The sequence below is a fragment of the Leucoraja erinacea genome, chromosome 21 (genome assembly GCF_028641065.1).
Source record: "Leucoraja erinacea ecotype New England chromosome 21, Leri_hhj_1, whole genome shotgun sequence".
Classification (NCBI taxonomy): Eukaryota; Metazoa; Chordata; class Chondrichthyes; order Rajiformes; family Rajidae; genus Leucoraja; species Leucoraja erinaceus.
The window spans coordinates 18,566,713-18,582,914 of NC_073397.1; the positions used below are offsets into that span (position 1 = coordinate 18,566,713).

General features: G+C 37.7%; 1 protein-coding gene across 2 annotated transcripts in view; it reads left to right on the forward strand.

Annotated features, from left to right (window-relative positions):
* The window catches only part of unm_sa1614 (un-named sa1614), an 89,689-nt gene that overhangs the window by 20,617 nt on the left and 52,870 nt on the right, over positions 1-16,202 (forward strand). For both annotated transcript variants that reach the window (XM_055652284.1, XM_055652283.1), the window contains exons 2-5: positions 2,137-2,209; positions 8,472-8,617; positions 11,941-12,012; positions 13,690-13,739. In XM_055652284.1, coding sequence (XP_055508259.1) covers positions 2,137-2,209; positions 8,472-8,617; positions 11,941-12,012; positions 13,690-13,739 — 341 coding nt within the window. The remainder of the gene's footprint in view (positions 1-2,136; positions 2,210-8,471; positions 8,618-11,940; positions 12,013-13,689; positions 13,740-16,202) is intronic.

Genomic DNA, 16,202 nt, shown 5'->3' on the forward strand with positions numbered 1-16,202 from the left:
ATTGACTACTCTCAAGCCTTCCGGAACCAGGCCTGTGGCTTGAGAGGATACAAAGACCTTTGTGAAGGCCTCACCAATCTTCTCCATTGTCCCATCTCCAGGGATAGATACCAGCAAGCCCTGAGGACTTCAAGAGACCCAACACCACCTCCTTCTTGATCTGAAAATGCCCTTGCATATTAGTGATTTAATAAAAGTGTTTTAACTTAACACCTCTGATTGCAGATTGTATCTTTACATGCAAACAGGCCACCCCCTCCCACTGCCACAAATGAAACCTCATTTTGGCCCTTATACTTTTTTCAATTCTGCATTTTCTCTGTAATTCTAACTGTAATCCGCACTCAGTTTATTTTCTCTTTTGCACTACCTGATCTCAGTAAGCTACGATTTACCTGGGTAATACACAAAACAAGGATTTTCACCATTTTGGTACACATGACAATAATAAACGTAAACTAATTTAAGGATGATGCTTTCTCGCCACTAGATGCACAATACTCCTTTAATGTCAGGAGAAATAAGTTAATGGGATTCTAAAATGTGCCAATTCTTGCACCAGAGGTAAACCACTGACTTTCCTTCCAACCAGCTCATCATATTACTCTCCTCCAGTTCCCCACAAAACAGAAAATGTTGATATTGTATAATATACCTTGGCTATACCTTGGCAGGACAAATCAAAATAGGACGTACATGGTAAATGGTAGGGAATTGAAGAATACAGTTGAACAGAGGGATCTGGGAATAACCGTGCATAGTTCCTTGAAGGTGGAATCTCATATAGATAGGGTGGTAAAGAAAGCTTTTGGTATGCTAGCCTTTATAAATCAGAGCATTGAGTATAGAAGTTGGGATGTAATGTTAAAATTGTACAAGGCATTGGTGAGACCAAATCTGGAGTATGGTGTACAATTTTGGTTGCCCAATTATAGGAAGGATGTCAACAAAATAGAGAGAGTACAGAGGAGATTTACTAGAATGTTGCCTGGGTTTCAACAACTAAGTTACAGAGATAGGTTGAATAAGTTAGGTCTTTATTCTCTGGAGCGCAGAAGGTTAAGGGGGGACTTGATAGAGGTCTTTAAAATGATGAGAGGGATAGACAGAGTTGATGTGGACAAGCTTTTCCCTTTGAGAAAAGGGAAGATTCAAACAAGAGGACATGACTTCAGAATTAAGGGACAGAAGTTTAGGGGTAACATGAGGGGGAACTTCTTTACTCAGAGAGTGGTAGCGTTATGGAATGAGCTTCCAGTGGAAGTGGTGGAGGCAGGTTCGTTGGTATCATTTAAAAATAAATTGGATAGACATATGGATGAGAAGGGAATGGAGGGTTATGGTATGAGTGCAGGCAGGTGGGACTAAAGGGAAAAAAAGTTGTGTCGGCACGGACTTGTAGGGCCGAGATGGCCAGTTTCCGTGCTGTAATTGTTATATGGTTATACCTATTTGAATTAGTGATTAAAACAAAGGTCGTGATAATATTTAAGAATACAATAGTTGTATGATTTGAAGGAAAGGAGAGTATTTCAAAAGTTTAGCTATATGCATTAAGACCACAGTGTTGCTTATTTGGGAAATAAATACTTTCTTATGTTGAAAAGGCTGATAGTTCTGAATCGTTGCAATTCCATTGCTTATCTCAATTATCATTTCCAAAATTGAGATAATATTGTCCATCATCATCCATCAGCTCTGCATTTATAATGTTGAGATTTACTTTGCCATTGCTTTCCCAAACAGCTACCCATCTTCCACTTTGTAAAGGTAAATTCGTCCAATACCATGTTGCTTGTATCTCACTCATCAACTTCACTTCACCCAATTTCCCACAAACCTACATTGTTTCCAGTCACCCAACATTCACATCTATGTGTTGTGTAAACCCTCTGTGGCTTTGTCCTTTTCTATCACCATAACCTCTGAAAGCATTTTTTTTTCACCTTGTTCCAAATTCCAAATAAACTTGCATGGTCAAGTGCAAATTTGAGACTGATGTTTTTTTTTAATATAACCAATAACGTCTTAAAATCATTGTGCAAATTCTCCAACTTATGGTCACTTTTATTAACTATTATACTTGTAAAGATCCATTGACGTTTTATACATGAATGTCTTATTGTCTTTCCCTAGGCTTTAGACAAGGACAGATTTGTACTCCAGAAAATGAAGAAGGCAGTCAAAACAAGATACACCACAGGGCAAGGTAAAGAGTTCTGGTACATCTTTAAATTTAATAATATTTAAAAACACATTCAAGGACGGTCTTTTGTTATACATAATTGTGAATATTTAGATCTTATAATTTTGCATTTAACACATCAGGAATCTCAGATAGATCCACCACGCACCTGCATCAGACTCTTCTTTGTTGATTATTACTTCACCTTCAACAACGTAATCTCAACAAAACTCCTAGACCTAGGAGTCAGCACCTTGCTCTGCAACTGGATCTATGACTTCCTGAGCCACAGATTACAATCAGTGAGGACAGGCGACAAAACATCCTCCATGATAATGCCTAACATCAGTGCCCTTACTATACTCTTTATACACTTATAACAATGTGACCAAATTGTGCTCTAAATCCATTTTGAAATTTGCAGATGACATTACCATGGTGGGCTGAATCTCGAACAATGATGTGATGGGGTACAGGAAGGAGTTAAAGCTTAGAAACATAGTGTCAAAACTACAACCTATTTTGTGTTGTCAGCAGGACAAGGAGCTTGTTATGAACCTCAGGTAGCAAAGTGATATACGTGCCCATGTCAGCATCAATGGTGGCGACCATCTCCAGATGGTTGAGAGCTTCAATTCCTTCTGCATAAATATCACCAACAATTTGTCCTCGATCAACATTGGACAAAAAAGCAGACCAACACCTCTACTTCCTGTGAAATGTAACAAAGTTCGGCATGTCTCCAACAACTCTTACCAACTTCTTTGTTGGAAACATCCAATTGGAATCTTCAGTCGAACAGAAGATACAAAAGCTTGAGTGCCACCAAACTCAGGAACAACATCTTTCCTGCTTTTCACTGTAGTTCGGTACACATGACAATAATAACCAAATCAGTACCACTTTCAGTTGAATCCAAAATAAAATTGCCGGCTTTTGACTTCACATATTTAGTTTTGTTGATGTAGCCCTATCCTTGTCCTTAACATCTCTAGACTTGATCGCTCCAAGACATTCTTGGATGTCCTCCTATCTTGTGCCCTTCATAACTTGAAGTTAATAAAACTCTGTTGCTTATTTTCTATCTACCAACTCGTGCTCACGCCTGTGCTTTCTGACCTATATTGGTTCTTGGTTAGGCAGTTCCTGAAATTTAAAAAAAAAGCACACTTGTTTTCAAACCTCTCCAAAATCTCACCCTTCTGTGGTTCTATAATCTCCTCCAGTCCTGTAAAAATCCCAGATAATAACTGAAAATAATGGAAACACTCAGCAGATCAAACACAATAAGTGGGGAGAGAAGCAGTCTGCAATCAGGTGCAGACCAAAGTTGTCATGGTAACAATTAGTTTTAAACTAGGAGTTCGGGACAGAAAACAAACAAACAGTTTTTTTAAGGTGGCGCAGTGCCTTACAGCGCTACAAATCCGGGTTTGATCCTGCCTAGGAGTGCTGTCTATACGGAGTTTGCATGTTCTCCATGCGACCACATGGGTTTTCTCCGGGCGATCTGGTTTCCTCACACTTTCATAAGACGTATAGGTTTGAAGGTTAAAATTGGAAAATTTTCTGTAAAATTGTAAATTGTCTCTAGTGTGTTGGATAGTGCTAGTGTAGGAGGTGATCGAGGTCGGTGGGCCAAAGGACTGTTTCCTTGCTGTATCTCTAAAGTCTAAGTCTAAAGAAATAAGAGACACAGTCTGACCTGCAAAAGATGAAGGTCAGTTCTAGGGCATCTTCATGCAGCTCTAACCGAACCTTGGCTCACCCATGAGCATCAGGTCATTGTCTCCTAGACGGTCACTGATCTTCTATAGTTCCAATCTTATTGTTCCTCAACCTCCCAAATACCTCTCTTATTACACCTCCCCAAAATCCACAAGCAAGACCATTCCGATAGACCAAAGATAGATACAAAATGCTGGAGTAACTCAACGGGTCAGGCAGCATCTCTGGAGAAAATGGATAGGTGACATTTCGGGTCGAGACATTTCTTCAGGGCTGGTAAACCATTATTTTTTGCATGCTGTTGTCCCATGGAACTTATTTCTTCCTATCTTAATTCATTTTCCCTCCTTGTATACTCCTTTTCTTTCATATCTGTAATGCCTTTGAAGCCCTCCACCACACTTTTCAGTTTACCGGTTCCAATCAGCTCTTCTTCACTATGGACTTCTGATTCTTGTGTATGGCCACCAAGATGTTATGAGGACCCATCACTCATGCTTGAATGGAAGACAATCTGTTCTCTTCCATCACCCTATTCCTTTACTGGTTGAACCTTTGTGTACATTAAACAACTTTTTGACTCAAATCCGTTCTCACCAACTCACTTTCCATAATTAAAAGGTGCAAATTGCCTTTCTGGATTGTTTGATATGAGGAAGAGTCCTTGCTAAAGTGCTTTTCAGGCTTTTTCTGCCTCATCTGTCTTCTTGTCGTACAGAACACACATATTCCAATTTGCCCCCCTTGCCAATATGTCCCCCTTGTAGTATTCATATGGTAAAATTGAGACGCCTCCCTTTCTTTACATCTCTATCTCCATTTCAGATAATAGGTTAGCCAATATCCCATTATAAATTCACCAACTCCCATAGTTATCTCAATTATTACTCTGCTTCCGGTACATTCCATTCTCCCAGTTTCTTTATCTTCATCATATCTGCTCACATTATGAGTCTTACTACTCCAGTACATCTCCTCCTAGCCAGGACAAAGGTATCACCTTGTGTCATCTGTCTCACCGATCTACACAGTCATTGGATTACCCTCAATAGTTTCTGACAACTCCAATGAATTTTCACTATCAGACACTCTGCATTTTGAAAGGACCATTCCCTTAATAATTATTTGGTCCTCTCCTCCATCTCCACCATCTATTCTCCTTCTCATGGCAGTTTTCCATGCAACTTCTGGAGGCTCAATACATGGCCTTGCAGTATGTAAGGACCGAAAATCTTTAGTAGTTCACTTGCTCTTCTTCCAATCTCATGCATTGTATTTGGTCCTCGCAATGCATTCATCTCTGCATTGAAGAGAAGCAAAAGATGAGGGGATAATTGCTTTTCAGAATACTTCAATTCATTCTGCAAGAGCATCCTTGAGCACCCATTTTTGCTTTGTGCGTCTCACCCATTTGGCCCAATATATGCTCATGGATCAGCAATCAGCACCTGTGTCTGAGTACATTGGTACTTAATATTGAATTTGACAATTTCAAATTATTTTCTTTTCTCTCTGGAGTAGTGCTTGTATCTGATTTACAAACTTTATTTTTTTCGTTTTTGGTCACAAACTTTCCCTTTAAATTCTGCAACTTAAAACATATTTGCTTTCTAATTTTTCCAGTTCTGATGAAGGATAACGTTCAGGAACAGCTTCATCTCTACAGCCTACTACCCTCCTTAGGCTAATAAACACTACAACCTCCAAATAAGCTCAGAACTACATAGACTATTATTGTTATTATTACATTATTAATGTTTGTTTGTTTTTGTGTGTGTATATTTATATATGTTTATATGGGTGTTTTTTGGGGGTGGGTTTTCTCATTTATTCTATTTTCTACAGTGTATTATGTTTAGATATTCTGTGTGCTGCTGCAAGTAAGAATTTCATTGTTCTTTCTGGGACATATGACAATAAAACACTTTGACGTTTCTGCTGAGTGCTTCCATTATTTTCTATGTTTATTTACAGGACCTGCAATTTCCAAGATATTTGTGCACCTTCACTACTAATTTTCTAAATAACCCCTCGTTTAGTTTGATTTATTGTCATGTGTTCCGAGGTACAGTGATAAGCTTTTTGTTGCATGCTATCCAGTCAGCAAAAAGACTAGACATTATTACAATCCACAGTGTCCATTATGTCCACAGTGTGCAGATACAGGTTAAAGGGAATAATGTTTAGTGCAAGATAAAGTCCTCAAAAGCCAGATTAAAGATAGTCAGAGGGACTCCAATGAGGTAGATGGTAGCTCAGGTCTCCAGTTGTTGATAGAATGGTTGTTGTTGATAGAATAGTTCAGTTGCCCGACGACAGCTGGGAAGAAACTGTCCCTGAATCTGGAGGTGTGCGTTTTTACACTTCTGTACCTCTTGCCTGATGGGAGAGCGGAGAAGAGGGAGTGACTGGGGTGAGACTATGCAAAGGTATGCAAAAAAAGAAATGTCACTACTGAGATATGCGTGGCAATAAAGTACCATTGAACCAAAACTTCCAAGATATTTGTGCTCCATCAGTTCTAACCTCTTGAACAGCCCTACCTTTAAGTACTTAAGCATTTCAGCTGCAAGACATTTAAACTAACTACCCTTTGAAGGACCTTGTTGCGTAAATACAGATCGTTGTTGTTGATGCATTTATTATTATGGAATTTGATATCCAAGGCGTCCATGTGATTGATGTTTGACGAATGTATGCATTGGGTGTATTGTAATTATGGCTTATTGATGTAGGATTCTTTCACTTCATTGTATAACAATCCAAATGACCAGATTTGAATCTGAATTAGTCACTATAATTAAAATGACCTATTTTTGCCAGTTTTAGCCAATCTCATGTGACGTGAGTGAGTTGTGAGGGGAAAGCTGCTGCTGATTTTTTCATCAAGCTGAATGAGATTTTAGCCACTTTTGTATCTGCACAGAAATTAAGCAAAAGATACACCAGGTCATTTGTAATCTTTACGCATTGATTGTTTCTAATGAAAGCTGTTGTCAGGTTAGTGTGCAAAAAAAGTAATCAAAGCTACAGTCAGCATAATAACTCTTATAAACATATTACTACTGCATTTAAAAAGGTAAATTTGTACTGTGATTTGTCCTGAAGCTTTGTAGCTATCCCGACTGCCACAATAAAATTGACGGCGCTGATTCATCACTAGACTTTACAATTGTCAGTTTGGTATTAGAAATTCAATTTTGAAGGCATGCTTCTTTTAATTGCGTCTGCAGCCATTATACCAATTTTATAACATCAGAGCTCATCAGAAAAGGAATGCTTGTTTATGTCTTTTAGATAAAGAAGGAGTATGGTATGCTTGCCTGTATCCGTCAGGCGTTGAGTACGTCAGGTATTCATTTTGCAGCTTTATAAAATTTTGCTAAAACATTTGTAGTATTATTTGCAGTTTTGTCACCTCATGAAGGATGTGGAGAGGGTGCAGATGATAGTGCCCAGATTAGAGGAGATATAAGTGGTTGGGCAAACTTGGATTGTTTTCTCTGGAATGTTGGAGACTGAGGGGTGACCTGATAGAAGTTTATAAACTTATAAGAGGCATAGATAGGGGTAAACATTTAAACTTTATTCCCCAGGGTGGAAATGTCAAATACTAGAGGGCACAACGTTAAGGTGAAAGGAGATGGTCAGAGCATATTTTGTTTACACAGAGTGAGGTGGGTACTTGGAATGCACTACCAGATGTGGTAGTGGAGACGGATGCTATTGTGGCATTTAAGGGGCCATTAACATGCAAGGAATGGATGGATGTGGGTAATGTGCAGGCAGAGGATATTAGTTTATCTTAGCATCACGTTCAGCGCAGATACTGTGAATCGAAGGCCCTGTTCCCTTGCTGTTCTATATTTATTTCACAATTTCTCATGACATTCTGCTTTCTAAGGGTTGAGTGCAAGTGACACATATTCAAATTATCTGTGTCATTATAAACCAATTCATTGACCTAGTAATGAAGTGTAGAGCTCAAAATTGTTGGGCAGCTTCAAATATTGGTGGCTTTAAAAGGTGACAGAATTGGATTTCATATTTTCTATGAATTATAAGAAGTTTACATCACATTAAATGTCTGCCATAAACTACAAAATCCTGCAATGGTGAACTATATTATGGTAACAACAAACATATGCTGAACACACAAAGTAAAGCATCACCATGGATGACACAGTGTGGACTTCATTAACAAATATAAAGTGCTCTTTAATTCATTATTCATTATTGTGATTTATTTTAATATATTCTTTTATTTCTCCCCGCCTCAACTAGAGAAAGGAATATTGTTCTGAGTTTTGCAGTACTGATGGATGTCTCTTGTGATTTTTTTCTGGTAAATGTAGATCATGCCTTTTTTCCCATTACAGGTTGGTCAGAGCTCAATTGCCAAAAAGTAATGCTTTGAGATGTGAGAAGATGAATCAGTTTCTTTTTACATCCATGAAAATAAATGCAGTAGAGTCAAAGAAACATTAGTAACATTAAGCTATATATGGGAATATATCCATTTCCAGAAAATAACTTCTGTTTCTATTTACATTTGCAGAAGACATATCCCTACAGGAAACATTCATAAATGAACTGGAAAAACTTGTAGCTAATTTCCAAAGTAATGAAGAGCTAGTACTGGCTGAAGCTTTCAGTAAATTTGCGGAATACTCTAGAGAGCTGCTGACACCAATGAGAAACCTGGTAAGGCCCGCAGTCGATGTGCAAAAATTAACTCTGAAGAATTAAGGATTTAGAGGATATTTTTCTTTTTTTGACATTTCTTGAATGTTTGTTTCAAAAGTTTAGTGATATAGCACCAAACTTGTGCCTTGCTTGGAATGTTTAGAACAGAACACACACCACATAATTGTGCATAAGATTTACAGAAATTGTTTTGACAGCACCTTCTAAATGTTTTGTATGTTTCTAAACAAAGTATGTATTTTGTTTGAAGATAGACACAAACCTCTGGAGTAATTCTGCGGGACAGGCAGCATCTCTGGAGAGAAAGAATGGGTCGAGACCCTTCTTCAGACTCTAGTCCCGAAATGCCACCCATTCCTTCTCTTCACAGATGCTGCCAGTCCCGCTGAGTTACTCCAGCACTTTGTGTCTTTTTCTTTGGTTCAAACCAGCATCTGCAGTTCCTTCCTATATATTTTGTTAAATATTTGCAGTTTACTTGTATTTGCAAAACACTGGTAAACATTATTCTGTAAGTCGGGTTGACACTCGTGTCCAGCTTTGTTCAATTGGTTTTAGTTGTTTAAATATAAGGTATGAATAAAAGGAAACAATTTAGAAAAATTGAATAAATCACAAACATTTAAGAAAAAACCAACAACTAAAATTAACTAAAAATTGTGTACTGTCACGTGTACCAGGCTACAGTGAATAGCTTTTATGGTGTATGCTACCCAATCAGCGGAAAGACTATACATTATTACAATTAAGCAGTCCACAATGTACAGATACAGGATAAAGGGATTAACATTCAATTCAACATAAATTCCAGTAAGGTCCGACTGAAGATAGTCCGAGGGTCTCTAATGAAGTAAATGGGAGGAATGATGATAGAAAGGTTCAGTTGCCTGATGACAGCTGGTGTCTACCGAACTTGAATATGGTGTGGAATGGTTAGAGAGTGAGCCGTGACTATCTACTTGACTGATATGCTGTGTAAGCTACTTGTGAATCTGTGGTTCAAAATATATAGTGACTCCAAAATACCTACTTGTATTCGAATTTATCTTTAATGGAAACTAAAATGAAACAGAGAGCCAAAAAGTTTAGATACATTTATAGATAAAGCTAAAGTTAAAATTCTAAATTAAAATGGTTTAGAATTCTAAATTGAAATGGTTTGGTCTTCTGATCAATAATACCGACCTGCTGTTGTCATCAGAGATAGCCTATATATCTATTTTGCACAGTGACAGCACTGCAAGAAATATCGTAACCCAAAAATAAGACTTAGTTCACCTTTGGATAGTTGCAAGTTTTGGGGAATACATGTAGTTCTGCTGTAATGCATGTCCATTGGGAAACATGCTGTTCTTTTACACAGTAAAAGTCGAAGGCCTTTAGGTTTTACTGAATACTTATATCCATTTTCATTGTGAACCTAGAATTCAAGCACAGCAAAAGTTTTTATGTACCCCAAATATCAAAATATCCCAGCTCATGTAAACTCGCCCTTAAAGTTAGGTTTTAAATCAAATGTTGATATAATAAAATAATATTTGATGGAACGAGGTTAATGGCAATTAGCCTTTCGGTTTGTGAGGGCAGGGAAACGTAATTAAAGTGAGAACAAACAGCAGGGGGATAGATTGGAATGTGGGGGAAATGGAGAAGAGCGTTTGTGGCTTCATTTTTCTAGAACGGAAGTTCATCTATTCAGCTTAAGATGATGTCACACCTTAAAGCTATCTATTGTATTATTTTTGCTCTGCAAAAGGTTTTGTAGAGTACAAAAAGTTGTATGCCCTGTGATACATAAACAATAATTGCACTATTGTTAGTCAAACAAAGGTTATTATGATTCTTTGCTTAGGCACAACCTAGTTAGCTATCGATGAATAACATTGTGATATCACAGTGAATAAGTTACTGGATCATCTTACAAATTTCAAACCAAGCTGGGGAATTGAAATTAAAATAATTAAATACCTTACATTTAAATAAAATTCTAAGCAACGATGTTAAAATTGTTGTATAGTTGTTAAAAGGCCATATATTATCTAATGTCCAACAGGAAAGGATATATACTATCATTGCTCAATGTTGCCGTTATTGTTCCAGAGCCACCACCATTGTAACTGTCAACTGCCTCCTCAGTTCAAGGTGATTAAGGGTGGACAGTAAATGGCAATATCAAAAGAATTAATATAGAAATTCAATCTGACACATGCATTGATGTGTAACAGTTAATTTGCACATTCTAGTTATAGTAAAAGTTTTTATTCTGACCTAGTTTCTCAAGTGTTACTTTATCCAAATGTTTAAAATTCAATGAGCTAAATATTACAAAAGGATATTTGGGAATTATTAGTTCAAATGAGGATGCTAGATGAAAACATCCTAGTGCAAGATGTGTCCATTTCGATGATGAAGAGAATTTCAGTATTCTACCAGTTATTTTGATAACACCAATATTTTTAAAGTGTTCCAAAACATGACACAACTTGCTTTTAATTCCAGTTTGCGAAAGACAAGCCAGAACAATGTCAAGAAAATATCTAACTCTTCAAGTAATTCCCCTGTGGAACTCATTTAAGAAAGTTTGCCATAGATCAGTATATCATAAATGAACTTTATACCAGGACTCATTAGCAAAGTATTTAAATAATCTAGTTTATGTCAAAAGTAGAAACTGGATTCAGTGTCCCTGCCTTGTTCAGTTACAGCATGACTAACCTGTTTCTTTTTACATGGTTATGCTTCATGTCCTTTGATAACTTTACCTAACAAAAATCTGGCAGCTTCATTGATTTAAATGAAACACACACTGTATTACAAATAATATGGCATAGCTCACTTTTCACGATTCATCTTTTCTGAAACTTCTCTCTCCAATTGTTTAAAAGGCACCAGTTTCTTGTTACAATTCTAAGAAGCAAAAAGCAGTAAATCTTTATGAGGTTTAGGAGAGTACTGGCAGACAATTATACTGCAACAGGCATAACCATGCCCATTCTTGTCCTAACCTGACATCCAAATGAGCATTCTTACAGCATTGTCTACTGAACATGACTGTGGAACAGTGCTCCTCACTGAATCTCCCATTCAGGTGATATACATTTTTCAAATTATTGCAAGCTGAAAATTAAAGCTGGCCCTCCCTTTTTTACTTACCTCCATAACCTTGTTGTCTTTATAGAAAACATAATTGTCATTATATTTACATGTCCTAATTTTACAGTTGCTGTACATGTATTCCCTATCACTCCTTCATTTATTTGATCCATGTTATCTTTCAGTTCTTTCACCATAATTTTCTTGACCATAATTTTCTCTTTCAGTTGCAGAGTGCGAACCATATTGTATTTTTTCTGAACTCCCTGCTAAGAGGAGAACTGAAAGGAGTCAAGGGGGTAAGGAAGTATTGACTATGATCTGACAGAAGTTGTTTGAAATAAGTTATATTATAGAGTTATCATCCATACTGAAAATGGCTCTAAACAATCCTCCTGTATCAGACTCTTGTTACCAGATATATGAACCATATTAAGGTTGATCTGCAGAAGTGAATCTCAACAAAGTGGAGCAAGACTTTTGGGTACTTAGCCTTGTCTGGGGACATTGAGGAAGGGTGGCTCATCCCAAATCATGTACGTTCTTGATTGGAGCACCCTTAAAGTTCTTGACAGGATGAATGTTGGACTGGATAAATTAAAAAAACACATTATCAGGAAAATGGAATACACCAAATGAAGGCAAGCACAGCAGTAAGTGTTGAGGTATTCGGCATAAGAATTTCTCTGCCTAGTGGAAGCTGAATTATTACTGGCAAAGATATGATACAAACAAGATAAAGATTTGATTGTAAAACAGAAACAATTATTGCAACTCTGTTTCATGGAGAGCTACCAAGATTAAGATCAGTAAAGATAGAACAGGCAAGTTAATTTTGTTTTCTTTAGAATTTCTTCATAGAATTTGGAGTGCATTCTACGTGTAGCTTTATATTTTTGCATAATTCCCATAACTTTCCAAGCCGCTGAGGAATGTTTCACCCGACGCCGGAGTTCCATCTTCACGACAAGAGGGCCCTGAAAATTATCAGACTGGCTGCAAGGCCACAAATGGTACCTCGGGTGTTTCACAGAGGAAGAGGACTTAACTTTCTGGTGCCTTTCCCCACAGTGGAAATTTTTGATTCTGCTGTGGGGGGACGTTTGTGTTGAACTCTATAATGTATTGTGTCCATTTAAAAAAAAAAATTTTTTAACCTTTTTCTATGGTTTGTATGGAAACTTATTATCTATTTTATGTAAAGCACTTTGGTGTCAATGCGAGTTGACTTAAAACGTGCTACATAAATAAAACTTACTTAAGAAAGCAATATTAGCAGCAGGAATGCAGGAAGCAGTCAGCAGGTTAGGCGACATTGGAACGTCGAAGAATCGTCAACTAGACCCATTAAATGTTTCTCTTTCCATAGATGCTACTTGATCTGTTGAATGTTTTCAGTATTTTATTTCAAATTTCCATCATCTGTAGTTTTAATTTATAAAGCAGTTGCAGGCATAGTTGGGTCACACAATGTGTTGGTCAAAAGGGAATGTGCAACGTACGCCTCATCATACTCGGGCTTCTTAGCATTTGAACTTGCAACTGGGGAAGCGTAGTGGTAGAGCTGCTCCCTTACAGTGCCAAAGACCCTATCATGACTACGGGTGTTGTCTGTACGGGATTATACGTTCTCCCAGCGACCGCATGGGTTGTCTCCTGGTGCTCCAGTTTCCTCCCACACTTCCAAAGACATACAGGTTTGTAGGTTAATTGGCTTTGTTTACCAAAATTTACCAATAAATTATTTCCCAAAAAATTGTTAAATGTCCCTTGTGTGTTGGGTAGTGTTCGTATATGGGGTGATCGCTGGTTGGTGCAGACTCGGTGGGCCTGTTTCCGTGCTGTATCTGTAAAGTCTAATGTCTAAACATGAAACGTGAAAAACACGTCAGATATTATAATTCCAATCATACCATTAATCTGCATAACAGACAACATATTTACTGATTCAATTTACTTTTTATATTTTGTTGCAGGATATAAAGAAACCTTTTGACAAAGCTTGGAAAGATTATGAAGGCAAATTGTGAGTTAAAAAAGATCGTTTTAACATGTCATGTATTTTCTTTTTTTCTTCCTTTTCGCTTTTGATAGTTATTAGCAAAGATCACAGAATCTCACAGCACAGAACAAAGCATTATGATCTATTCTGTCCACTGAATATTAGAGCTATCCAATTAATCTCTCTCCCTTTCATTTATGTTGCTGGGTAAATTTTGGTTTTGCAATTAAATATCCAGTTACCTTTTTGAAGTTGTTAATGAATCTACCATCATAACTTGAGATCACTTCCTTAAAATAAAATTGTTAACTAACTAAACAATAATGAAATTTAGATAAACTTTGCTTTAAGTTTTATTTTGAAGGATTCTGCTGGAAGTTGATACAGAAACCAACGAGCAATAAAGATTAACTGAAATGTTTTAAGGAAGTCTTTATGTTTATTATGAATGAACAAGACTTTGGTTTATGTTTGTGTCAAGACTTTCCAATCTGAAAGCATGATTAATCCATATTCATAAATCTGACCAATTATGTTATTGGCAGGATTTCTGAGTTATGCATTTTAGATTGGATAGTGTAGAGATATTGAGGAGTGCACCAGACATTGTTTATTACTGTTATAAGATTGAAATCAGGAAAATATGATTTAAAATTGAAAGGTGCTTGTTTAGTTGTGTTACAAAAAGTTGGTCCGTGGCAGGCGAACACTTAGTTTGAGGGCAACCCAGGCGTTGCTGTAACGCGTCACTTGGACCACCAAAGACTGCAGGTTGAAACTAATGGTGTACAAAGGTCTTTGATTGTGTCATTGCAAAGAAAATCAGAAAAGTTCCAGATCAAGTTACAGGGATGGGGAAGTTCAGAAGGGAGACTTGCTTGAGTATCAGGAATTGTGGAGGAGTGTCACACGTCAGGTGGTGGGTAGAGGGGCAAAGTCAGCTGTTGAGGATTGGTGAGGTTGGGGGCTGGCGGCAGGGGGGTGTGGGGGGTGAGGCAATGGTTGGGATGTTGGGCATGCAGATCAAGTCAATGGAGCTGGGGATAGGAGAACGTCTGACAAGGGGCGGCAGGTGGAATGGGTAGGGGTAGGTTGGAGATTCATAAGTTCTTGTTCTTTAGTTATAGGAGCAGAATTATGCCATTCGGCCCATCGAGTCTACTCCACCATTCAATCGTGGCTGATATATCTTTCCCTCTCGACCCCATTTTCCTACTTTCTCTCATAACCCCTGACACCTTAACTAATCAAGAATCTGTCAATCTCGGCCTTAAAAATATCCATTGATCTAGCAAGATTCAGCAGATTGGTTGTAAGGGAAAGGGTTGTGAGCTTTTGAGTTGGTGGTGTAGTGTTCTAAAGGAGATCTATTAATTACATTATTTAAAGAAGACCTAAACTGGCAGGATCCTCATTCCTGGGCTTCTCATCTCTGCTTGGGAAGATCCCATTTAATTTACACAGCTGCATGGCAAACAATATGATGAACATTTGTTTGAGTTGTGAGTGCCCAGCAAAATTTGGGTCAGCTACACTTAATTTCTCCGGGTAATACCATTGCATTTGCAACAAAATTATTATGTCTCCACCCAACACAAAAATGCTTATGTGGACAAGTTTAATTCATTACAGGAAGTGCCTGATTGAGTTTCTACAATACCTAGGTTCTATTTGGAAAATAAAGTAATCATGTTGTACTTTATGAATATCTATTTTCAAACTTGTAGCACTGGAAAGAAAAGACAAAAGAATTTCCAGTCACAAAATTGAAAGCAGTAGCCCAGGTGCAATCTCACGAAGCTCACAAAGTAGGCAATTACTTGTCTCTGGCTAATTGGTCTAGTCTCGATCATCAGTAAATGGTGGAAGGTTTATCCATACTGGACACTTTCTCATCAACGACCTCCTTATCCTTACAGACACATACAAGGAATTGCAGATGCTGGAAACTTGAGCTAAACACGAAGTGCTGGAGAAAGTCAACGGGTCAGGCAGCATCTGTGAAGGGAATAGACAGACAAAGATTGTGTTGGGGCCCTTCTTCAGAAACGGGCAAAATTTGACCAAGTGTGTTATCAAACGGAAGTCAATGGAATACAAAACCATCTAAGTACTTGGAGTTATGCTTTATAGGGATGTTGTCATTCTTCTTGATTGCAGACTATTGCTGCAGGAGTTCCTCAGGACAGTGTCTTGACCCCAATCATCTTCAGTGGGCAAGAATCAATGACTATCTATCATAAGGTGAAAACTGAGAATATTCATTGATGATTGATAGTGTTCAGACCAAACTTTCCACATTGTTCAAATGGTCACAATTCCTGACCAAATGAAGCAGCCCGTGTCAGCATGCAGCAAGACCTAGGCATTAAAAGAATTGGCACCCCATTAAACAACCCAAACATCAACCTAATTCCCTTCATCATCACACAGCAGATGCAATATGTGCCGACTGCAAAACTACTGAAATTATTCACCAAGACTGTG